The sequence below is a fragment of the Indicator indicator genome, chromosome 14, assembly GCF_027791375.1.
Source record: "Indicator indicator isolate 239-I01 chromosome 14, UM_Iind_1.1, whole genome shotgun sequence".
In the NCBI taxonomy this organism is placed as follows: Eukaryota; Metazoa; Chordata; class Aves; order Piciformes; family Indicatoridae; genus Indicator; species Indicator indicator.
The window spans coordinates 25,751,446-25,775,543 of record NC_072023.1 but is presented as its reverse complement, the minus strand read 5'-3'; the positions used below and the strand labels follow the sequence as shown (position 1 = coordinate 25,775,543).

The window sequence follows — 24,098 nt, the reverse complement described above, 5'->3', positions numbered from 1 at the left end:
TTTTAGGATATCAGGGAGTGATAGGACTGGGGGGAATGGAACAAAACTAGAAATGGGTAGATTCAGATTGGATGTGAGGAAGAAGTTCTTCCCCATGAGGGTGGTGAGACACTGGAACAGGTTTCCCAGGGAGGTGGTGGAAACCTCATCCCTGGAGGTTTTTGCAGCCAGGCTGGATGTGGCTGTGAGCAACCTGCTGTAGTGTGAGGTGTCCCTGGCCATGGCAGGGGGGTTGGAACTGGATGATCCTTGAGGTCCCTTCCAACCCTGACAATTCTGTGATTCTATGAAATTGGCTTGGTCCTCTATACTTTATGAGAAGATTCAGCAAGATCTCCAATGACCAGAAGTTGTTGAGCTATCAATTACATGTATGTTGCAGTTCCAGAACAGCAGCATGTTAGGCAGCACAGTGAAACCCAAAGCAGAGAGTTTTGTTGTCTCAATTCCAGGAGAAGAATGCAATCTGTTCCCTCTCTTTACTACATCTGATGTCACTCTAAATTCCAGCTGAAATCTCATTGTTGTTTTCCTTTAAATACTTGGTGCCAGAGTGTACAACAAATGTTGTCTTCTTAACAGATCAACCAATAGATTTAGAAGCATTAGGCCTTCCAAGGGCAAACTGAATGGTGGACCATGGGGAGTCAAGAGTAAGGACTAAAAGGTAAACCAGAATTGTACTGTCAATTAATTTGCTGTTTCCTGTCAGCCATGACTAAAGCACACAGGTCACCATCTCCCACCTGCTAGATCCAGCTGGTCTGATGTGATGCAGTTAAGAGTAATGGTTGCATGCTGCCTTCTCTTGTCTTTTTAGTCTGGGGCTATTCAGTCTGGAGAAGAGAAGACTGAGAGGGGATCTGATCAATGTCTGAGGGCTTGGGGTCAGGAAGGAAGGGACAGGGACAGCCTCTGCTCACTTGTGCCCTGGGATAGGGATGGAAACTGCAGCACAGGAGGTTCCACCTCAACATGAGGAGGAACTTCTTTACTGTGAGGGTCCCAGAGCACTGGAACAGGCTTCCCAGAGAGGTTGTGGAGTCTCCTTCTCTGGAGCCTTTCCTTCCCTGTCTGGATGTGTTCCTGTGTGACCTGTGATGGATTCTATGGTCCTGCTCTGGCAGGGGGCTTGCACTTGAAGATCTCCAGAGAGCCCTTCCAACCCCTAACATCCTGTGAGCCTTGGATCCTGTAACTAAACAAGGTTGTTGCTTTATGCTGGTTTTGGGGATAAGGCTGTAAAGCCAAGGAGATCTCTCATTCTAAGGAAACATGAAGCAGGAATGTCTCTTCATTCAGACAGGCTTTGGGTTCTATAGTTGCTACCTGATATTTTAGACAGATATTTTTCTTCACATTTTTCTTCAAGAGAGTTGTCATAGTAGTGTCATAGAGGAGGGCTACAAAGATGATCCAGGGGCTGGAATACCTCTGCTATGAGGATAGGCTGAGGGAGCTGGGATTGTTCAGCCTGGAGAAGAGAAGACTCTGGGAGGACCTCAGAGCTGCCTTCTAATACCTGAAGGGATCCTACAGGAAGGCTGGAGAGGGACTTTTTACAGAGTGTCCACCCATAGGACCAGGGGAAATGGATTTCAATTGAAGGAGAATAGGTTTAGATTGGATCTTAGGAAGAAATTCTTCACAATGAGGGGCCAAGACTCTGGAAAGGATTGTCCAGAGAGGCTGTGGATGCCCCCTCCCTAGATGTTCAAGGCCAGGTTGGATGTGGCCTTGAGTAACCTGGGCTGGTTGAGAGGTGTCCCTGCCCATGGCAGGGAGGTTGGATTAGATGATCTCTAAGGTGTCTTCAAGCCTAAGCCCTTCTATGGTTCTATGAGAGTGAAAATATTTTCAAATATTGAAGAAAGTGGAGCAAACAAAACACATTCAGATATACAGTGATGATTTGGATTTGTGGGTCATGCTCTGAGGGCATTGCTTTGCCCTCTGAAGTGTGCTCTAAAGTAGTAATTGAAAAATCAAATCAGTTAGTCACAACAGTCATTGAGTCTACTCCTTATCACAAGTTAGCATTTCACAAAGGACATGGCAAAAATTGTTTCCTTGAGCTGAAAAGCACCACAGTGTTTTACATTCTTTGCCTTGGCCTTTAAAGAGAAGAGATACTTTTTTTTCTTTCTTCCTTTTTTTCTTTTTGACTCTTTCAGTCCCATCAGCATATGATTGCTCCAACCAGGAAGCATTTCCAAGTATCCCAAATCTGGATACAAATTTTATACTGGACCACAAGTTATTGCCACTACCTGATGATCAATTGGTCACCATCCTGCAGTACTTGAGATTCATTGAGGTAAAATGTAAACCTAAACCATGACTTCAACCCAATAATGACTTCAAGATTCCATGCATTGTGGCTTCTTATTTTTAATAAAGATCACAGAATCAGAGGATGTTAGGGGTTGGAAGGGACCTCTGGAGATCTTCATGTCCAACCCCCCTGCCAGAGCAGGACCATAGAATCCAGCACAGCTCACACAGGAACACATCCAGACAGGGATGGAAAGGCTCCAGAGAAGGAGACTCCACAACCTCTCTGGGCAGCCTGTTCCAGTGCTCTGGGACCCTTACAAGAAAGAAGTTCCTTCTCATGTTGAGGTGGAACCTCCTGTGCTGTAGTTTCCATCCATTGCCCTTGTCCTATCCCAGGGCACAAGTGAGCAGAGGCTGTCCTCTCTCCCTTGACCCCCAGCCCTCAGCTATTTATAAACGTTTATTAAATCCCCTCTCAGTCTTCTCCTCTCCAGACTCAACAGACCCAGGGCTCTCAGCCTCTCCTCCCCAGGCAGTGCTCCAGTCCCTTCAGCACCCTTGCAGCCCTCCCTTGGACTCTCTCCAGCAGATCCCTGTCCCTCTTGAACTGGGAAGCCCAGAACTGGATGCAGTGTTCCAGGTGTGGCCTCACCAGGGCAGAGTAGAGGAGGAGGAGAACCTCCCTGGATCTGCTGGACACACTCCTCTGAATGCCCCCCCGGGATCCCATTGGCCTTCTTGGCCACCAGGGCACATTGCTGTCCCATGCAGAACTTGTTGTCTACCAGCACTCCCAGGTCCTTCTCCACAGGGCTGCCCTCTGGCAGATCACCTCCCAACCTGTCCTGCTGCAGTTTATTCTTCCTTCCCAGGTGCAGGACTCTGCACTTCTCCTTGTTGAACCTCATTTGATTCCTCTGTGCCCAGCTCTCAGTCTGTCCAGGTCTCACTGAATGGCCACACGGCCTTCAGGTGTCTCAGCCAAGCCTCCCAGTTTGGTATCCTCAGGAAACTCACTGAGCAGACTCTGTCTGTCTGTCTGTCTCATCATCAATGGCATTGATAAAGATGTTGAACAGGACTGGACCCAGCACTGATCCCTGGGGGACTCCACTAGTTACAGGCCTCCAGCTGGGCTTGGCACCATTAACCACCAGTCTTGTGGTGGTGGAGTCACCATCCCTGGAGGCGTTCCAAAAAAGCTTGGATGTGGCACTTGGAGCCATGGTTTAGTTGTCAGGAGATGTTAGGTAATAGGTTGGACTTGATGATGGACTTGATGATCTCTGAGGTCTTTTGCAACCTGGTTGATTCTATGATTCTTTGCACCCTATTGTGCAAGCAGTTCCTAAGCCATCTCACTGTTTGCTCTTCTATCCCACACTTCCTGGGCTTGCTCACAAGGATGCTATGGGAAACAGTGTCAGAAGCCTTGCTGAGGTCAAGGCAGACGACATCCACAGTTCTGCCAGATGTGCAGACCATAACAGGCCAAATGCAGTCTTTTACTTTGGTCTGCAAAGGGCTGGATTTGGCTCTGGCATTAGTGGCTGATTGTTTAAAGTTACAAAACCTTTGTTTTCCCCCCTTTCCTTTAAACCCTATACAAAGGAGAGGGCTGCTCGTGTTGCAAAATGATTGAGTCAGAGGCTGTTGCAACCAAAACCTGATTAGTTTCTTGTGTTTATGTGTGTTCTGCTGTGAACCAGTCTATGATGTCTGTTTCGTGTTCCTAAGGACACACTATTCTTGTAAGGAGCTTGCAAAAGCAGACACAGTTCACTGCTGTTTATTAGTGACCTTCTCCTGGCCTCTGAATTACAGACAGTCTGCTTTGAACAGGGGGAAATGATTCTAGCAGCATGACTGGGGGTGGTAGAATCATAGAATTGTCAGGGTTGGAAGGGACCTCAAGGATCATCCAGTTCCAACCCCCCTGCCATGGCCAGGGACACCTCACACCACAGCAGGTTGCTCACAGCCACATCCAGCCTGGCTGCAAAAACCTCCAGGGATGAGGTTTCCACCACCTCCCTGGGCAACCTCTGCCAGTGTCTCACCTCCCTCATGGGGAAGAACTTCTTCCTAACATCTAATCTAAATCTCCCCTCCTCTAGCTTGGATCCATTCCCCCTATTCCTATCATTCCCTGACGCCCTAAAAAGTCCCTCCCCAGCTTTCTTGGAGCCCCCTTCAAGCCACAAGAAGGTCTCCTCAGAGCCTTCTCTTCTCCAGACTGAACAACCCCAACTCTCTCAGTCTGTCTCCATAGCAGAGCAGCTCCAGCCCTCTGCTCATCCTTGTGGCCCTTCTCTGGACACCTTCCAGCACCTCCAGATCCTTCTTGTAATAGAGGCTCCAGAACTGGACACAGAGCTCCAGGTGGGATCTCAGCAGAGTGGAACAGAGGGGGAGAATCACCTCCTTCAACCTGGTTTTTTTTTTTTTGTAGTTGTTTAACCTCTCCAAGGCCCTGCTGCAGTTCTAGATGTGGGAAAAAAGAAGAAACATAGAAACTGAATTTTGGGTGTTTAAAGCTGAAATATTTATAGAAGCAGTTTTTTTCCCTTTAAAAATAGCATTTGTGCCTGAGAAGATCAGATGTACCACTTCAGTAGGAAAAACAAAACCAGATTTTGGTCGATATTATTAATAGAAATTGCCTGAAATTCGATCATGTAATTTAGCTGAAAAATGTTATCTTCCAGTCTAGGCTTTGGAGTGTTTTTGTGTTACTAAATATTATAAAGAAAAGGAACTTGGGAAAAAAAAGCAAAACTGTATTTTTTCTGGTCAGAGGTTACAAAGACAGGTGAATTACTGTTTATTAAAAGAGATGATATGCCACCTATGAGAACATATGCCACAGAAATTAGGTGTTTCAAACTAAAACAGAGGCAAGTGATGTCAAAAAAATAATGTTGCTGACTGTGGGAAGCTGGGATTCCCATCCCAACAAAGTGCTGTAAATTAAGATGAAAATAGATTGCAATTTTAAAATGGACTACCTAGGATGAGAAGTTTCCTTCATTTCATTTGACGAAAGCTTAGGTGGACTTTCAACATCCATCTTTCAAAATCATCCAGTTCTGGGCTCCCCAGTTCCAGAGGGACAGGGATCTGCTGGAGAGAGTCCAAGGGAGGGCTACAAGGATGCTGAAGGGACTGGAGCACTGCCTGGTGAGGTGAAGCTGAGAGCCCTGAGGCTATTTAGTCGGGAGGGAGAAGACTGAGAGGGGATCTGATCAATGTCTATCAATGGCTGAGGGCTGGGGGTCAGGAGGGAGGGGACAGGGACAGCCTCTGCTCACTTGTGCCCTGGGATGGGACAAGAGGCAATGGATGGAAACTACAGCACAGGGAGTTCCACCCTTTCCAGCCTGGTCTGGATGTGTTCCTGTGTGAGCTGTGCTGGATTCTATGGTCCTGCTCTGGCAGGGGGGTTGGCCTGGAAGATCTCCACAGGTCCCTTCCAGCTCCTAACATCCTGTGAGCCTGTGAGCCTGTGATCCTGTGAACTGGATGTGGGAAAATGGCAATGCACATCATGAATGCATCACCACTGGAATTATCATCTCCCACCAGAACACAGGTGTGCAGCAGAGGGGGAACGAAGACATTTTCAACCACTTTATTTCTTCTGAATGCAAGAAGTGATTCCAGGGGGGACTGAGGGTACCACTTACTGGCAGCTGCATCACGTCCTCTTGCTCTCTAAGACTGAATTTTGACTTGCCTCTTGGATTTATTATGCTGGGATCACTGAAAGAACAGTGACAGGGGAACCCTACCTGCCAGTAGGGCCTCCCTTCCTCATGTTAGAAAACCAATGATGAGAAGAGAGATTTTTCAGCAAAGTAGCACACATCCTAAAAGCCTCTGAAGAAGCCCCCATAGACCCTAATAGTTCACTGACAACTCTGAGAGGGAAACTTCATCATTTACATGCATTATGGGCAACATCTCTACTGACAAGTGGAATACTGAAACCTGTCAATCCTGGTGGCCTTCTATGACAAGGGCACAGGATTAATAGATGAAGGAGGAGCAACTGGCATCATTTATCTGGACCTGAGCAAAGCCTTTGACACTGTCCCACACGACATCCTGGTCTCCAGGCTGGTGCAGTCTGGGTATGATGGATGGATGAAGAACTGGCTTGATGGCTGCACCCAAAGAGTAGATGTCCATGGGTCCATGGCCAAATGGAGGCCAGTGACAAGTGGAGTCCCTTAGGGATCAGTACAGGGACCAGTCCAGTTTAAACATCATTGTTGGTGACATGGACAGTGGCACTGAGGCTCCTTCAGCACCAAGCTGTGTGGTGTGGCCGACAGCTGGAGGGAAGGGATCCATCCAGAGGGACCTGGACAGGCTGCAAAGCTGGCCCCAAGCCAAACTCATGAGGTTCTACAAGACCAAGTGCAAGGTCCTGCAGCTGGGTCAGGGCAATCCCAAGCACCAAAACAGGCTGGGCAGGGACTGGCTTGAGAGCAGCCCTGAAGAAAAGGCCTTGGGGGTGCTGGTGGATGAGAAGCTCAACATGAGCCAGCAGTGAGCACTTGCAGCCCAGAGAGCCAAGCAGAGCCTGGGCTGCAGCAAGAGAAGTGTGGCCAGCAGGGCCAGGGAGGGGATTCTCCCCCTCTGCTCCACTCTGCTGAGACCCCACCTGGAGCTCTGTGTCCAGTGCTGGAGCCTCTGTTCCAGGAAAGATCTGGAGGTGCTGGAAGGTGTCCAGAGAAGGGCCACGAGGATGAGCAGAGGGCTGGAGCTGCTCTGCTATGAGGACAGACTGAGAGACTTGGGACTATTCAGTCTGGAGAAGAGAAGGCTCTGAGGAGACTTTCCTGTGGCCTTCCAGTATCTGAAGGGGGCTCCAAGAAAGCTGGGGAGGGACTTTTTAGGGTATCAGGGAATGATAGGACTGGGGGGAATGGAGCAAACTAGAAATGGGTAGATTCAGATTGGATGTCAGGAAGAAATTCTTCCCCATGAGGGTGGTGAGACACTGGCACAGGTTGCCCAGGGAGGTGGTGGAAGCCTCATCCCTGGAGGTTTTTGCAGCCAGGCTGGATGTGGCTCTGAGCAACCTGATCTAGTGGAAAGTGTCCCTGCCCACAGCACGGGGGTTGGAACTGGATGGATGATCCTTGAGGTGGGGCCTCACCAGGGCAGAGCAGAGGGGGAGGAGAACTTCCCTGGATCTTATGGGCACACTCTTCCTAATGCACCCCAGGATCCCATTGGCATGAACCATGGTGTTACTAAATGGTACCCTGTAATTTGGTAACCCTAAGCCTCTTTTACACAACCTAAGCAGAAGACAACACTACTAAAAGCCATTCTTTTCAGCTTTTGATAGCAAAGTTTTAGCTGATTTGATTTACATTTTCAGGTTACAGGCTGAATTTGTTCTGCAAGTTTCTAGAAAATAAAAGGCAACAGTCATTTCTAAGAGAAGGGCAAGAATTGATTTTTTCTTACAATCTTTAAAAGAAAAAAAGTCAGATACTAGAAATTGCCAATGAAAATGGGCAATAAATGCTTCAGAGCTAAGACTTGCAATCTGACAAGGAAAACTGCCCAGATTTCAAGGCTTTCCCAGAATCACAGAATCTATAAGGTTGGAAAAGACCTCAAGGATCATCAAAGTCCAACCTGTCACCCAAGACCTCATGACTACTAAACATGACTTGAATCATGGCAAATTAAACTTCCATACAAGATTTGTGGCTTCTACAGGCTTAGTATGGAAAAAGAAGAAGCTTTAGGGGCCAGAATCATCCCAGGCCACAGAAGTCACTGACCTCAGAAGCCAGAACTCCACATCTGCATCTCTAGCATTCTTCTGCATGGAGAGAACAGCTTCCATATCTTCCACAATGGAGTTCCTGCTTTCTGTCCAGGGCTGACAGAACAATGTGGTCACCTACACTTCTTATCAGTGACTCCTGTGTTTCAAATTGCAAAATAAGAGCTATGAATAGAAAGGTTTCATCTGCTTGAATAGCCTGTGCAGTAACAACATTCTATATATTTAAATGTGGGGGTGGGTGACGGTGTGTGTTTCAGGAGAGGCAGAGCCAGAGAACTGCATCCAAAAGACTACACGAAAGAAACAAGAATTCAGCCTGGCCGAGTGCTCTTCTCATTCTGTTTCCATGGAGTTATGCCTTAGAATATTTAAGTAATTTTCAGGCTCTGCTTTCTGAGAGGACCACTGCAATACCTTCATTCTGGGATCATGGGATTTTGGGGGGTGGAAGGGACTCCACAACCTCTCTGGGCAGCCTGCTCCAGTGCTCTAGGAGCTCACTGTGAAGAAGTTCTTCCTCATGTTGAGGTGGAACCTCCTGTGCTGCAGTTTCCATCCATTGCTCCTTGTCCTATCCCAGGGCACAAGTGAGCAGAGGCTGTCCCTGTCCCTTCCTTCCTGACCCCCAGCCCTCAGCTATTGATAGACATTGATCAGATCCCCTCTCAGTCTTCCCCTCTCCAGACTAAACACCCCCAGGGCTCTCAGCCTCTCCTCATCAGGCAGTGCTCCAGTCCCTTCAGCATCCTTGTAGCTCTCCCTTGGACTCTCTCAAGTAGATCCCTCTCCCTCTTGAATTGATATTGATTTCCATTCTGTACCATTGGAACCAAAGGACTCAGTATAGACTTAGTAAAATCACTGCCTATAGGAAAAAGGCATTTGCATCTCTAGTAGAATGCCTCGATGGCCAAATTCATTAAAAGGTGAAAAAGTTAGGAATTTCAGTCCTGGGAGACAGAGCTCAACTTTTACAATCACAGAACCACAGAATCAGAGAAAACATCCAGTTGGAAGAGAACTCCAAGCTCATCCAGTCCAACCTTCGACCCAGCACTGAAGGGTCAACACTAAATCATGGCCTTAAGCACCAGGTCCACACTGCTTAAACAATCTTGAAAATGTGATTTTTCACCTGCAGATTATCAGCTGTTCTTCTGGGACACTAAATACTTCTATGAGCCTGGGCCTTAAATGACCTAATTATCTCAATATTCTTTTTCTGTTATTTTTCTTGTCCTTTGGCAGGGTATGGAAATGTCCTACTTTTTGGCAGTGCCCTCGTGAATGTCCTATTCTCAAAAAGAGGGGAGGTAAAAAAAAACAAATCAAACAAACAAACATGTGGAATGCAGGAAATACTTCCAGCCATGAAGGTTGGAAAGCCCCTCAGGATCACCAAGTCCAACCCAGACCCCTATTCTACAAGGCTCACCCCTAAACCACAGCCCCAAGCACCACATCCAAGTGACCCTTAATCACATCCAGGCTTGGGGACTCCACCACCTCCCTGGGCAGCACATTCCAAGGCCTGGCCACTCTTGCTGCAAAAAAAATTCTTCCTACTGTCCTGTCTAACCCTGCCCTCCTCTTTTTCACACTAACCATCCCCAGCTCCTTCAGTCACTCTCCATAAGATTTATTCTCCAGGCCCTTCACAGCTTCCTTGCCCTCTTCTGCCCTGGCTCCAGCACCTCCACATCTCTCTTGGATTGAGGTGCCCCAAACTGGACACAACACTCAAGGTGTGGCCTCACTAGAGCTGAGTCCCAGGGGACAATCCCCTCCCTGCTCCTGCTGGACACAGCATTTCTAATCCCAGCCAGGATGCCTTTGGCTTTCTTGGCCACCTGGACACACTGCTGGCTCCTATTTGGCTGTCAGTCAGTTGAGTCAGTCAGTCAGTTCACTTGCCCAGAACAAAGAGTGATACCTGACCTTATTAGCCTTTTTGCTCTCCTGAGAATCTTTATGTAACGTTGCATTATGAGCCTTTACTAAATTAGAAAAGCAAAAGGGAAGATAAATCAATAGGAATGTACGTTTGCTGACATTGATTTTTCCCCTCATAGTCAGCATGGGAATACTGTGGCTCCTATTAACATAAGGAGTGGGAGGGTTTTAAATGCTTCTGTCTGGATAATTACCCAGCACTTCTGGAAACTTATTCAAACTTCTTTAGTCTGTAATTTTCAATGAGACATTTCATGAACTCAAATCCTTCTCCTTAATAATCATGTTAAAAGACTGATGACAATTTCTTCATGCAGATGGTCAAGATAACTGGGAGGGGTGTTCAGCCAACAGCAATGTGCCCTTGTGGCCAAGAGAGCCAATGGCATCCTAGGGTGCAGCAAGAAAAGTGTGGCCAGCAGGGCTAGCGAGGTTCTTCTCCTCTACTCTGCCCTGCTGAGACCACAGCTGCAATCCTGTGTCCAGTTTGGGGCTCCCCAGTCCAAGAGAGACAGAGACCTGCTGGAGAGAGTCCAATGGAGAGCCAGGAGAATGCTTAGGGGACTTGAGCATCTCCCCTGGGAAGAGAGACTGAGAGCCCTGGGGCTGTTTAGTCTTGGAGCACTGGGTCCAGTTCTGGAGTCCTCAGTCCAAGAGAGACATAGACACACTAGGGTCCAACAAAGGGCCACAAAGATGATTAAGGGTCTGAAGCATCACTCCCATGAGCAAAGGCTGAGCGAGCTGGGATTGTTCAGTCTGGAGAAAAGGCTCACAGGGATCTTATCAATCTATATAAACACCTGACAAGAGGGTGCAAAGAAGTCAGAGCCAGGCTCTTCACTGGTGTCCAGTGACAGCTCAAGAAGCAACAGGAAAAAGAAACTAAAACACAGTTCCCACTGAACATCAGGAAACATTTTTGTCCTCTTGTTTGGTTTTTGTTGTTGTTGTTTATTGCACTGTGAAGGTGACCAAACAGAGCATCCAAGGAGGTTGCATTATCTTCCTCATTGGTGTATTGGAGGTTCTGGGCAACCTTTGTCTAAGTGGCCCTGCTTGAGGGGGGTTAGACAACATGACATCCAGAGGTCCCTTCTAACCTCAACCATTCTGTGACTCTGAGAATACCATGAAATCCATCATATTATCTGATCAGTTAATAACTCCCTCAGAAACCACACAAACCTGTTTCAGAAAGATCTGTCCTTAAAGCTGAGTAGTAAATCAAGAGGAAATAATGAAGCACCTAAGGAAAATGTCCTGAACCTGTTTTAGCTTTATGCAGTCTTGTTAAAGCTTACTGGGGCTTAAGTGACAGAGCAATTTCCATGCAGATCACAAAGCAAGTTCAACCGAATCCATATTTATAATTTACTATGACAATAAAATTAACAGACTTGAGCAAACTTGCAGGGAAAATTAGAGGAAGAAAGAAACTGTTCCTCCTGATGGATTTTTTTTTTTCTTAGCTGTATCTTACTGTACTGCTGGTTTGGAGCCCAACTGATGTCTACAAACAGAAGACATCACAGAATCACAGAATGTTAGGGGCTGGGAGGGACCTCCAAAGCTCATCCAGTCCAACCCCCCTGCCAGAGCAGGAGCACCTAGAGCAGGTCACACAGCAACACATCCAGGCAGCTTTTTAATATCTCCAGAGAGGGAGACTCCACAGCCCCCTGGGCAGCCTGTTCCAGGGTTCTGTCACCCTCACAGGGAAAAAAAGTTTCCTCATGTTTTCATGGAACGTCCTATGCCTCAGCTTCCACCACTGCCCCTTGTGCTGGCATTGGGCATCACCCAGCAGAGCCTGGCTCCAGCCTCTGGGCACTCACCCTGCACATCTTTATCAACAGCAATGAGGTCACCTCTCAGGCTCCTCCTCTCCAAGCTACAGAGCCCTCAGCTCCCTCAGGCTCTCCTCATAAGGAAGATGTTCCACTCCATCATTTTTGTGGCTCTGTGCTGGACTCTCTCAAAGAGTTCCCAGAGGTCCTTCTTGAACTGAGGGGCCCAGAACTGGACACAATATTCCAGATGTGGCCTCACCAGGGCAGAGTAGAGGAGCAGGAGAACCTCTCTCAGCCTACTAACCACAGCCCTTCTAATCCACCCCAGGATGCCATTGGCCTTCTTGGCCACCAGAGCACATTGCTGGCTCATGGTCAACCTTCCATCCACCAGGACCCCCAGGTCCTTTTCCCCTTCACTACTCTCCAACAGCTCAGTCCCCAACCTATACTGCCCCATGAGGTTGTCTTTCCCAGGTGCAAGACTCTCCCCTTGCCCTTGTTGAATTCCATTCCATTTCTTCCTGCCCAGCTCTCAGCCTGTCCAGGCCTGGCTGAATGGCAGCACAACCCTCCTGTGTCAGCCACTCCTCCCAGTTTGGTGCCATCAGCAAACTTGCTGGCAGTGCCCTCTGTGCCCTCACCCAGGTCACTGATCGTTGAAAACTCCACGTGGGTCACATTTCTGTCAAACAAGGCAATCTGCCTGGTAATTTAATGAGAGAAGACACAGCACATGGCAAAAATGACAACATCAGATTGTAGGAGAGGGCCTGCGAAAGGCCTTCAAAGCTCTAAGAATTCACTGAGGGAAAGCAATTCACACAAGTGTAATAAACAGACTCGGATATCCACTGGGAGTTTGTGGTGCTAATACCTTTAGTTGCCACTTCAAAATCCCATTCAAAGTGCTTAAATCCTCCATTGGTTGCCTCCTGGAAGGTGCTTGCATTCAAACCCATCCCTCCTGAAAACCAGAGACAGGCTGCAGCCATTGTTCCCAATGGCAACAAGTCAATTGTTATCGAAGTCATAGTTTCACAGAATGGTTTGGGTTGGAAGGGACCTTGAAGATCACCCAGTTCCAACCCCTGCCATGGGCAGGGACACCTTCCTCTAGCCCAGGTTGTTCAATGCCTCATCCAACCTGGCTTTGAACACCTCCAGGGAGGAGGCATCCACAACTTCCCTGAGCAGCCTGTTTCAGTGTCTCACCACCTTCACTGTCAAGAATTTCTTCCTAATCCGCAGTCTCAATCTCCCCTCTTCAGCTCAAAGCCATTATCCCTCATCCTGTCACTCCAACCCTTGTCAAAAGTCCCTCCCCAGCTCTCCTATAGCCCCCTGAGGTACTGGAAGGCTGCTCTGAGTTCTCCTTGGAGCCTTCTCTTCTCCAGGCTGAACAGCCCCCAGTTTTACCTTTCAGTAGAGTTACATGAATTTGAGCTCCTTTTCTTAACCAGATCTTTCTTCCCACACCCACAAACCCTACTGGAAGACAAATAATAATCAAAATGAAGAAATAAAATGAAAATGAAGCATTCTTTTCCTTCAGAAAGCAAGTCATTGTGTTTAAAGCATAGAGGCAATTGTTCCTTATTGCAACATGCTGCATGAAGAAAGAAAAAAAAAAGTCAATTTTCAGTGTGAAAGGAAGTTTACTTTAAAACAAATATTTAATTGATATTTGCTAGTAACAAATCAAAGTGATCACCGAAAGCATTGTAAGGTCACACTGTTGTAAATCAGATGATCACAGAATCACAGAACCAACCAGGTTGGAAGAGACCTTCAAGATCATCAAGTCTAACTGATCACCCAACCCTAACTAATCAACTAGACCATGGCACTAAGTGCCTCATCCAATTCTTCTTTGAACACCTCCAGGGATGGTGACTCCACCACCTCCCTGGGCAGCACATTCCAATAGCCAATCTCTGTCTGTGAAGAACTTCCTTCTAAGATCAAGCCTAAACTTCCCCCTGCACAGCTGAGACTGTGTCCTCTCATTCTGTTACTGGTTGCCTGGGAGAAGAGCCCAACCCCCACCTGGCTACAACCTCCCTTCAGGTAGCTGTAGACAGCAATGAGGTCTGCCCTGAGCCTCCTCTTCTCCAGGCTAAACACCCCCAGCTCCCTCAGCCTCTCCTCACAGGGCTGTGCTCCAGACCCCTCCCCAGTCTTGGTGCCCTTCTCTGGACACGTTCCAGTATCTCAACATCTTTCCTGCAGTGAGGAGCCCAGAACTGGACACAGCACTCAAGGTGTGGCCTGACCAGAGCTGAGCACAGGGCACAATGACTTCCCTGTTCCTGCTGGCCACACTATTACTGATCCAGGCCAGGATGCCATTGGCTTTCTTGGCCACCTGGGCACACTGCTGGCTCATGTTCAGCCTACTATCAACCAGCACCTCCAGGTCCCTCTCTGCCTGGCTGCTCTCCAGACACTCTGTCCCCAGACTGTAGCACTGCATGGGATTGTTGTGGCCAAAGTGTAGAACCTGGCACCCAGACTTGTTAAATCTCATGCCCTTGGACTCTGCCCATCTGTCCAGCCTGTCAATGTCTCTCTGCAGGGCCTTCCTACCCTCCAACACCTGCTCCTAACTTGGTGCCATCTGCAAACTGACTGATGATGGACTCAATCCCCTCATCCAGATCATCACTAAAGATATTGAACAGGATGGGGCCCAGCACTGATCCCTGGGGGACACCACTAGTGACAGGCTGCCAGCTGGATGTGGCACCATTCACCACCACTCTCTGGGCCCGGCCCTCCAGCCAGTTCCTAACCCAGCAGAGAGTGCTGCTGTCCAGGCTGTGGGCTGCCATGTCATCTCACATTAAGAGACATACAATAGCTTTTGAGCCTAACTTTAACTACAGGAGAGGCCTTTGTGGCAACATTCACAAGCTCTTACCACCTATGGGAGCAGAGAGAAAACAACCACTAGCATCACCAGGATCTCCTCCAGGCCATTTTCATGAGTAGGTATTAAAAAATACAAAAAAGATTGGGAGAATATTTGAGACACAAACCACACTTGCTAAAGATCCTTCCTGGCCTCACCATTTCTCTGTTGTAGCTCTCTAGAATTCACTACTATTACAACAGTCTAACTTCATTTGCTTGTGTCTAAAGCTACCAAATCCTTCTGGCAGTCTTTAATAAATATCTGTGGTGGCTTGAAAATTCCCCCCTCAACATTAAATTTGCCAGAGCAGCTCAGTTGGAAGCAAATGAAGCTGTATTTACAAGCAAAATTACAATCTACAATGAAACGCAATGAATAACAAAATATCCAGTATTTACTAATATTTGCAGGCATTTGCAATTAATAAACAGCACAAGAACCCCCTGGCCAAAGACCAGGGGAGCTCCAACAGCTTCTCCCCTACCCTGCTCCTCTCCCTCCCCCCTGTACAGGAAAGGGACAAGAGAAAAAGCAGAGAAGTTGTTAATCCCAGTCACAACACAAGTGATGCAGTCAAGGTCAGTAAAGCGATGAGAAGCATCAGCCAGAGCTAAAGAAGTGAAAAGAGAAATTCTTTTACACAACTAGTTGAAGTCTGTTATCTCTCCAATGGATTGTTCAGAATTTATCATTATTTTCCTTTTGACACCCAATAGTGATTTATTTACATTTTGCTACTTTCTGATCAAGAGCTGTGGAAAAATTTTAAAGGCACATTCTAAAACTACCACAATATCAACATTCTTCATTAAACAAAGCCCAACACGACCCAAGAAGAAACTTCTGTCAGCTGAGAGGCAATAATGCAAATTCTCTTAATAAATAAAACCTGTTACAGTGACAGGCTGAGAGAGTTGGGATTGTTCAGATTGGAGAAGAAAAGGCTCTGAGGAGACTTTCTTGTGGCCTTCCTGTATCTGAGGGGGCTACAAGAAAGCTGGGGAGGGACTTTTTAGGGTGTCAGGTAGTGACAGGACTGAGGGGAATGGATCCAAGCTAGAGGAGGGGAGATTTAGATTAGAGGTTAGGAAGAAGCTCTTCCCCATGAGGGTGGTGAGACACTGGCACAGGTTTCCCAGGGAGGTGGTGGAAGCCTCATCCCTGGAGGTTTTTGCAGCCAGGCTGGATGTAGTTGTGAGCAACCTGCTGTAGTGTGAGGTGTCCCTGGCCATGGCAGGGGGGTTGGAACTGGATAATCCTTGAGGTCCCTTCCAACCCTGACAGTTCTGTGATAGGTGTAACAGTTGTTCAGAACTTCTCATTACTTCATCGATGAACAGAAAATGGAAGGGGAAGGGGAATGGGAACGGGAAGGGGAAGGGGAATGGGAACGAGAAGGGGAAAGGGATGAAAAGATCTGATCTGAACATACAGAACTTAATTTCATAAAACAGATATTTTAGCACCACAGGTGCACCTCCCTGCGGACCCCATCCCATCTGCCTGCTACTCCTCTGGCCTTGCTACCAGCTCCTTCAGAGCAGCAACAACAGCAGCACATCATTGTGATAACTCCACATCCTTAACATGGCAAGAGCTCCTATGCCAGGTGAGGTGTAAAAATGAGGTCTTGACTTAATGTAATTATCTAATGGAACTTTTCATATTAGGAATTAATTAAATGAGCCCATCTGCTCTGTAACTAGTTGGAAAATAGCTCTTTTAGAGCTACAGGTGCTTGACTGCCAAATTAAATGGTGATTACCAGGAAGATGATGTGGTTGGAAGGTCTTATCTTAGGTAAGGTATAATTACTATTATTTCTTATTAACCTGTGATAAATAGCAGGAATGCCCTATCCTTATCAGTGTTTTGATGGTTTATCTATCCAATCAACTGTGTAAAGAATGAAGCTGATGGATGAAACCAGTTTATGGCATTTTATCAGGACAGCATAAGGTAGTGGCTACCAACAACACTTTACTGATGGTTAGCACAGAGAGTTGTGCTAAGCAGATTACTGAAGAACTCAAATACTGGCCCAAAATGGTGGCCCTCTCATTACAAAATCCAGTGTCATTTTTTTTTTAACTGCAATTAAAGTAGTAACAGGGTGACAGTAAAGAAACTTGTGAAGTGAAACCTTGTTAGAATAATTCCTGAAGGAAGTCAGTCAGATTTCTGCCACACTAACTAAACAAAGAAGGTGAAAAAATGACACCATGTTTTGGCAGTGTTTTCTCTTTGTTGCTGCAGGAAAAATCAACAATGGATGTTTAGAGCATTATGAGCACTAGGGAGAGACTGGAAGAATTTAATCTAGAATTTGATTAAGAGATCTGACAGAATGGTACTCAAAGCTTGTATCCATTGGTCCTTTTTTTATTATTGTGCACCACCCAAAAGAGCCTGGCCCCCTCCACTGGACACCCACCCCTCAGACATTGATAGACATTGATCAGATCCCCTCTCAGCCTTCTCTTCTCCACACTAAACAGCCCCAGGGCTCTCAGTCTCTCTTCACAGGGGAGATGCTCAAGTCCCCTAAGCATCCTCATGGCTCTCCCTTGGACTCTCTCCAGCAGGTCTCTGTCTCTCTTGAACTGGGGAGCCCCAAACTGGACACAGGATTGCAGGTGTGGTCTCAGCAGGGCAGAGTAGAGGGGGAGAAGAACCTTCCTAGCCCTGCTGGCCACACTTTTCTTGATGCACCCCACAAGGGCACATTGCTGTCCCATGCAGAACTTGCTGTCCACCAGCTCTCCAAGGTCTTTCTCCATGGAGCTGCTTTCCATCAGGGCAGCCTCTAATCTGTCCTGGTGCCTGCTGTTACTCGTCCCCAGATGCAGGACCCTGCACTTGTCCTTATTGAACTGCATGAGGTTTGCCTGCACCCAGCTCTCAGCCTGTCCAACTCTGTCCAGCCTGTCCCAACCCCATTTTGTATCATCAGGAACTTACTGAGGGTACTCTCAATCCCCTCAGCCAGGTCATTGATAAAGATATTGAACAAAACTGGACGTATTGGGAAAAAAACTGCACCAGTCCAACTGTATCAACTAGTGTAACTGGGGAAAAAATATTCCACACTGTCCTGGCTTCACCTGGACAGAATCATGAGCCAGTTATCATCTGCAGGCCCTTGGCACTTCCCAGTCAGCCAGGGCAACTGACTGGACCTGACTCAGAGGTGCAGCCCAACCATAAACATCACACCCATTACAGAGGGGGAAGCTTGCTGAGGACAGGAGCTGGTCCTGCTTCTCCTTCTTCTCCCCATTCCTGGAGGGGCTTGCTTACCATTCTGCTCCTGAGGACTGCCTTCCTGTTTACTGTGACCAGTGTACCTTTGCTGGGCTGAGGATAACTTTACATACTTTATATTGACATTAATATTAGTTTTCACTAAACCTGCTTTCTTTTCAACCTGTGGGTCTCCTGTCCTTATCTTGGCTGGTGTGTTAAGAGCATTTGTTCTAATTTAGCCCAGATATGTGTTAAATGGAGACACATGCACAAAAAAAGTCTTCTTTAGGTTCATCATTTTCTTCTTTCTGCTCTACTGAAAGATAAGACACTGAAACCATATAGTCACTTAAAATGTTGAAAAATCTAACAGTGATAAAAATCAGAATTTTTCTGATTAAATGTACACAAGAAAGGTGTTGTGTTGTTGTTTTTTTTTTTTCCTGTATGACACTATAATTCAACGAAATGATACTGGTACAGCTTCTCCCTTCCTCTTCTTCAAACAATATTTTTCTAGTATTAAAAACTTTCTTAGCTCAGATTATGCACTGTGAAAAGTGATTAAAGCTAAATCAAAAAGAATTCTTCATTCCAGAAGCAGGATAGCTATCTAGGAAGTTAAAAATCTAGAAAACTGTAATGCAATTAACAATTGTAGGGAACCTTCCTTTAGTTTTCCTCTAGCACATCCCTAGAAATATGTGGAGCATGGGTAGTGAAGCCTTGGGCGGTAATCCTGGCTCTACAAGAGCAACCCACAGCTCCCCAGGAAGCTGCAAAGCACAGTAGAGATATTCAAGTGCACCTGGATAGAGTAAAAGAAGCTTATTAATGCTGCCTCAGCACCCTTTCTGCAGCAGTGGTGCCACCAGTTAAGGAAAAGACAATTCATAGAATCATAGAATTGTCAGGGTTGGAAGGGACCTCAAGGATCATCCAGTTCCAACCCCCCTGCCATGGGCAGGGACACCTCACATTACATCAGGTTGCCCAGAGCCACATCCAGCCTGACGGCAAAAACCTCCAGGGATGAGGCTCTAGGAGGCACAGCTGAGTCTTTTCAAGTGTCATAGATTCTTGAATGTGAAGCAAAGGCTTAATATCTGTTTGAACAATCTTTGTGACAAGGTTTGGCCTAACCCTCTTAATGCTTATTATTAATGCAGGCCTTAAGAGCATCATGCTGTGTGGATTTTGCCTTAAATCAGTCCAGGTATTACCTACACAAAATCCCTTTCATACTGTGTCGAAAGCAGAGGTGTGGGTTTGTTGTTTTGTTTTTTTTTTTTTTTAACAGAATAGTATCCAGGTGGGTGGAAGACAAAAATTGTGACATTCTAATTATATGCTTGATGAAATTATGACATTTTGAAAGCTAGAAAATTACTTTGTTTCCTAAACAAATCACAGCAAAATGACTGTAACTCAATTTGATAGTTATTAAGGACTAGTGGATTACTGACTGTAAGCAAATAACTGCAGTTTAAAGAATCAACCTTTTAAAGCTGCTACATCTTTGCTTAAACAGCCTTAAGTTCTTAGGTGCAGTGAGAAGTCACAGAATCATAGAATCATTCAATTGTTAGGGTTGGAAGGGACCTCAAGGATCATTCAGTTCCAACCCCCTTCGATGGGCAGGGACACCTCACACTACATCAGGTTGCCCAGAGCCACATCCAGCCTGGCTGCAAAAACCTCCAGGGATGAGGCTTCTACCATCTCCCTGGGCAACCTGTGCCAGTGTCTCACCACCCTTATGGGGAAGAACTTCTTCCTAACATCCAATCTGAATCTACTCATTTTTAGTTTTGCTCCGTTCCCCCCAGTCCTATCACTCCCTGACACCCTAGAAAGTCCCTTCCCAGCTTTCTTGTAGCCCCCTTCAGATACTGGATGCCCACAGTGCTTCTCTTTTTAAACAAGATCTTGTTCCACTGGAAAATTTTAAGTGTACTACCAAGTGATCTCATAAAGCATGGCAGAACTAATGGCTTTATTAAGTACCTTTATTTCAGGGTAAATGGAAGGAGAAATTCCCTCCCACTTACATCGCAAACCAGCTAGAACCACCAGAAGCTCCCTCCCAGCGCAACAGAAAGCATCAAAAGGCTTGATCAGAAGCTTGACAAGTTCCCTGAATCAAAACACAGGGCTAGGAAACCATCTGTCCAGCTCTGGTAGAAAGGGGCACAGTAATCCAGCAGGAAGACAGTACTAAAGAAGCAGCCACAAGCAGGGCATTGCAAAGAGACAAGTGATGTTTTTGACAGGCCTGCTTGAAAGTATTTAACCTCACAGCTGGGGTTTTCTTCCACAGAGCTCAAGGAAACAGGGCACTCTACAGTCTTCCTAGGTCAAGAGTGTGAGCTTGCAGCCCAGAAGGCCAGTGGTGGCCTGGGCTGCATCAAAAGAAGCATGGCCAGAGATGGAGAGAGGTGATTCTGCCCACTCTGCTCTGGTGAGACCTCACCTGGAGTATTGTGTCCAGCTCTGGAGCCCTCAACACAGGAAGGACATGGACCTGATGGAGCAGGTCCAGAGGAGGGCCATGAAAATGATCAGGGGGTTGGAGCAGCTCTGCTACAGGACAGGCTGAGGGAGCTGGGGGTGTTCACCCTGGAGAAGGCTCCAGGGAGATCTAATAGCAACCTTCCAGTATCTGAAGGGGGCTACAAGAAGGCTGCAGAGAGACTGTTTTTAAAGACCTTCAGAGACAGGACGAGGGCCAATGGCTTCAAACTAGAGCAGAGCAGATTTAGATTGGATGTTAGGAACAAGTTCTGTACCGTGAGGGTATTGGAACACTGGAACAGGTTGCCCAAGGAGGTGCTTGGGGCCTCATTCCTGAAGATATTGAAGGTGAGGCTGGACAGGGCTCTGGGCAACCTGATCTAGTTGGGGATGTCCCTGCTGAGTGCAGAGGGGCTTGGACCTTTGGAGGTCCCTTCCAACCCAGACCATTCTATGATTCTAAGAAAAGGGCACAGGAGACACTTAACCTGGTCAGTCTGTCTCTCTAACATAATGAAGTTGCAAGGTTTCAAGTACTTGTTACTACCTGGCCTGACAAACTAGGCCACAAAAGAAACAAGGTAGGTTGTAAAAGCTGCAAGACGCCTTATTTATGCTTCAAACATTTATTTCTTCAGTTGCAACAGGGCTGCAATACATCTTCTAAATTCTTTATATTACCTTTTTCTAATTGATAGCAGTCAGGAGTAACTATTTTCAGTTCCAATAGCCTTTGAAATAGTATGTTCCTTAATTAGTTCCTATAATACATTCTTCCTTAGGAGATTTTGCAATAACCCCTTGCCTCCATCACCACCAAAAAAACCCAACCCAACCCCAAACCAAACCAAACCAAACCAAAAACCAACCAACCAACCAACCAAAGCTTTTTTTGTAAGTATTATTATTGGAGGCAGCAAATGCATCTGGAATGTCTATGCTCACTACAGGGATGTTGGACTAGATGACCTTTGGAGGTTCCTTCCAACCCAAACCATTCTATGATTCTGTATTGCCCTACACAGAAGGTGGTAACTCCTTCCAAAACTGCTCTGTTGGTCTGAGGTGCTGAAGTAAAAAAATCTCTTGCAGAGGGTTCAGATTGCACAGTTAAGTAAACCTTTTAAATGTAAGTGCATATTGAGTTTATCTGACTGCCAAATAAAGCTCATGTATTTGCTGTAAACTGTTGATATCAACAGATCAATAATAATATGCATCTGACAGGAAAGTATGGTAACTAAATTTATGGTCTTGTCCATCTGTTTCTTTGCTATTTGTGTATTTCCATATCATAGTATGCTTATGTTTCAGCTGCCTGTCACATATATATATATGTATATATATATATATGTATATATATATATACACACACACAAACACAAAATGGTTGTATGATGACTTAGTTTGCACTTGTGTTGTTTTTCCTTTAAGTTCTACACAGAATTCTGTAAGTGAATGCTGGCAAATACAGACTGTGTATATTCATCGATTTGACTTCAAACCAGAGCAGAGCAGATTTAGATTGGATGTTAGGAACAAGTTCTTTACTATGAGGGTGGTGGAACACTGGAACAGGTTGCCCAGGGAGGTGGTTGAGGCCCCATCCCTGGAGATATCCAAGGTGAGGCTGGACAGGGCTCTGGGCAACCTGATGTAGTTGGGGATGTCCCTGCTGACTGCAGAAGGGCTTGGACGGATACCTTTGGAGGTCCCTTCCAACCCACATCATTCTGTGATTCTGTGAACCAACTTTCTTCCACGCACTGCACTGCTGCAGGTCTGAGCCCATGGAAGCAGGCGTCCTGACAGATCCATGTGCTCACCCGTGCTGCCTGAGCACAGTCCCTCACGTACATTCTCCTGCAAGTACACTGGCGTGCCCAAAAGCTTCCATCTGGATGTGAGGCTGAGCCTATGTGGTTCAGCTCCGCCTTGGTGTCTGGCTCCCTGCTCTCCCGAGGTACACACCACGCCTTCTGCCTGGAGTAATGGGCACACGGTGGGTGCGCAGGACTCCATGCTCGGCACAGCGAGTGCCTGCGTCCTGCCTGCATTGCCGCCCATGTTTTGCCGGTACTCAGGCCGGCAGCTGCCAATGTAGAAAGGACGCTAGTCGGTGGCCTCCCCAGTGGCAAGGAGAGAACCCTGAGAACGAAGGCTGCCAGCAGCGCGGGAAAAGCATCCAGCGCAGGCGGGGGGCTGCCGGAGGAGGCGCTGCGGAGGCGGCAGGCTCCCTCTGTGGCCCAGCCCAGGCCGCCTCTCAGCTTGCCCCGTCGCCAACGGCAACAATCCTGAGCCGACGGCGCTCGGCGCTCGATTGCGGCGTCTGGGCTCCGTCTTTCCCGCCCGCTCTCGCCCCGACTAAGGGCGGGCGGGGGAGGCAGCCGCCAGCCTTCATCTCGGCGTTGGATTGGTTGAGCCTACTAGGAACCCTGTGTTTTTGTCAGAGACAAAATGGCGGCGGTGGTGGCCGGGGCCGCCCTGCTGGGCAAGGGGCTGGACATCAGCCTGGCGGCGCTGCAGCAGCACGACCCCTACATCAGCAGCATCGTGGACGTGGCCAGCCAGGTGGCGCTCTACACCTTCGGGCACCGCGCCAACGAGTGGGTACGTGAAGCTGCCCCGCCCCCTCCGCCGGGAGGGGTGAGGAAAGGCCCCACCCGTGCGGCGGAGGCGGGGCAGGGGGCGGGCGGCAGGAGCGCCCCGCCCCTCCTCTCTGTGCCGGGCAGGGCGCGAGGGGCGGGGACGGCGTGCCCGAGGTGCGAGGGTGGGTGTGGGGCATGTGCTGAGGGGTGGCCCCGTCTCTAGCCCGGCTGGGTGTCTCGGGGTGCTCCCTAGACCAGGGAGGGCTTGTGCCTGGCTCAGCCTTTGAGGGGACTGTGAGCAGCACCATGGTGCCCAGTTGGGGTTTGAAAGGCTGGTGGGCGTCGTGGAGACTGGGGTTTGAACCAGGGACGTGAGCATGGAGAGCTCCTCTGCCGTTCGGATATCTGCAACAGGAGCAATATGCATGCAAAACTCCGTTGGAGTAACAAATACTCAAAAGACTGTTTAAGATTTTTAAAAATGGGGAATCTTTTGGTAATTTAGCATTGTGGCTCTTAGTGAGCAATTCTTGGTTTGCTGTAGTGGTGAGGCTTAGAGGCTGTGTGTGAAGATCCTGCTCAATCTGCCTTTTTTCTGGTTCCCCATTACTCATCCTGAGTGTTGCCCCCAAGGGCCAGCACCATGTGGGAAGGCCTCACCCTGAGTCTATCCTGTGCATATCCCTTGGGCATAGCAGAGAGTTAATCCAGCACAGGGTTTAGTCCTGTGGTGTGAAGCCTTTAGTCTTTTCATAGCTTGTCATAAAACCTGGGTTGGCTGCACAGTGGCCTGTGCTAGCTGCAATTTCTCACCACCAGCCATTGAAGTTGGGTTTTCATGGCTTAAGTGAGAGAGGCGTGACTGATGGTATTGGTAAAATAGAGATAACGGGGGGCTTGCAGATGGCTACTAAAATGATGCCCTAATTTCAACTGTCTTTGCTTCAGGAAAAGACTGATGTGGAGGGAACGCTGTTTGTTTACACAAGGTGAGG

At 47.5% G+C, this 24,098-nt stretch overlaps 2 protein-coding genes across 2 annotated transcripts in view; one reads left to right on the top strand and one right to left on the bottom strand.

Moving 5' to 3' along the window:
• Positions 1–24,098, bottom strand: part of CACNA1C (calcium voltage-gated channel subunit alpha1 C) — a 698,267-nt gene that overhangs the window by 659,708 nt on the left and 14,461 nt on the right. The window lies entirely within an intron of this gene.
• The window catches only part of DCP1B (decapping mRNA 1B), a 51,860-nt gene continuing 50,734 nt past the window's right edge, over positions 22,973–24,098 (top strand). Inside the window, exons 1-2 of the mRNA XM_054386506.1 lie at positions 22,973–23,125; positions 24,052–24,092. Of these exons, the coding sequence (XP_054242481.1) occupies positions 22,973–23,125; positions 24,052–24,092 (194 nt within the window). The remainder of the gene's footprint in view (positions 23,126–24,051; positions 24,093–24,098) is intronic.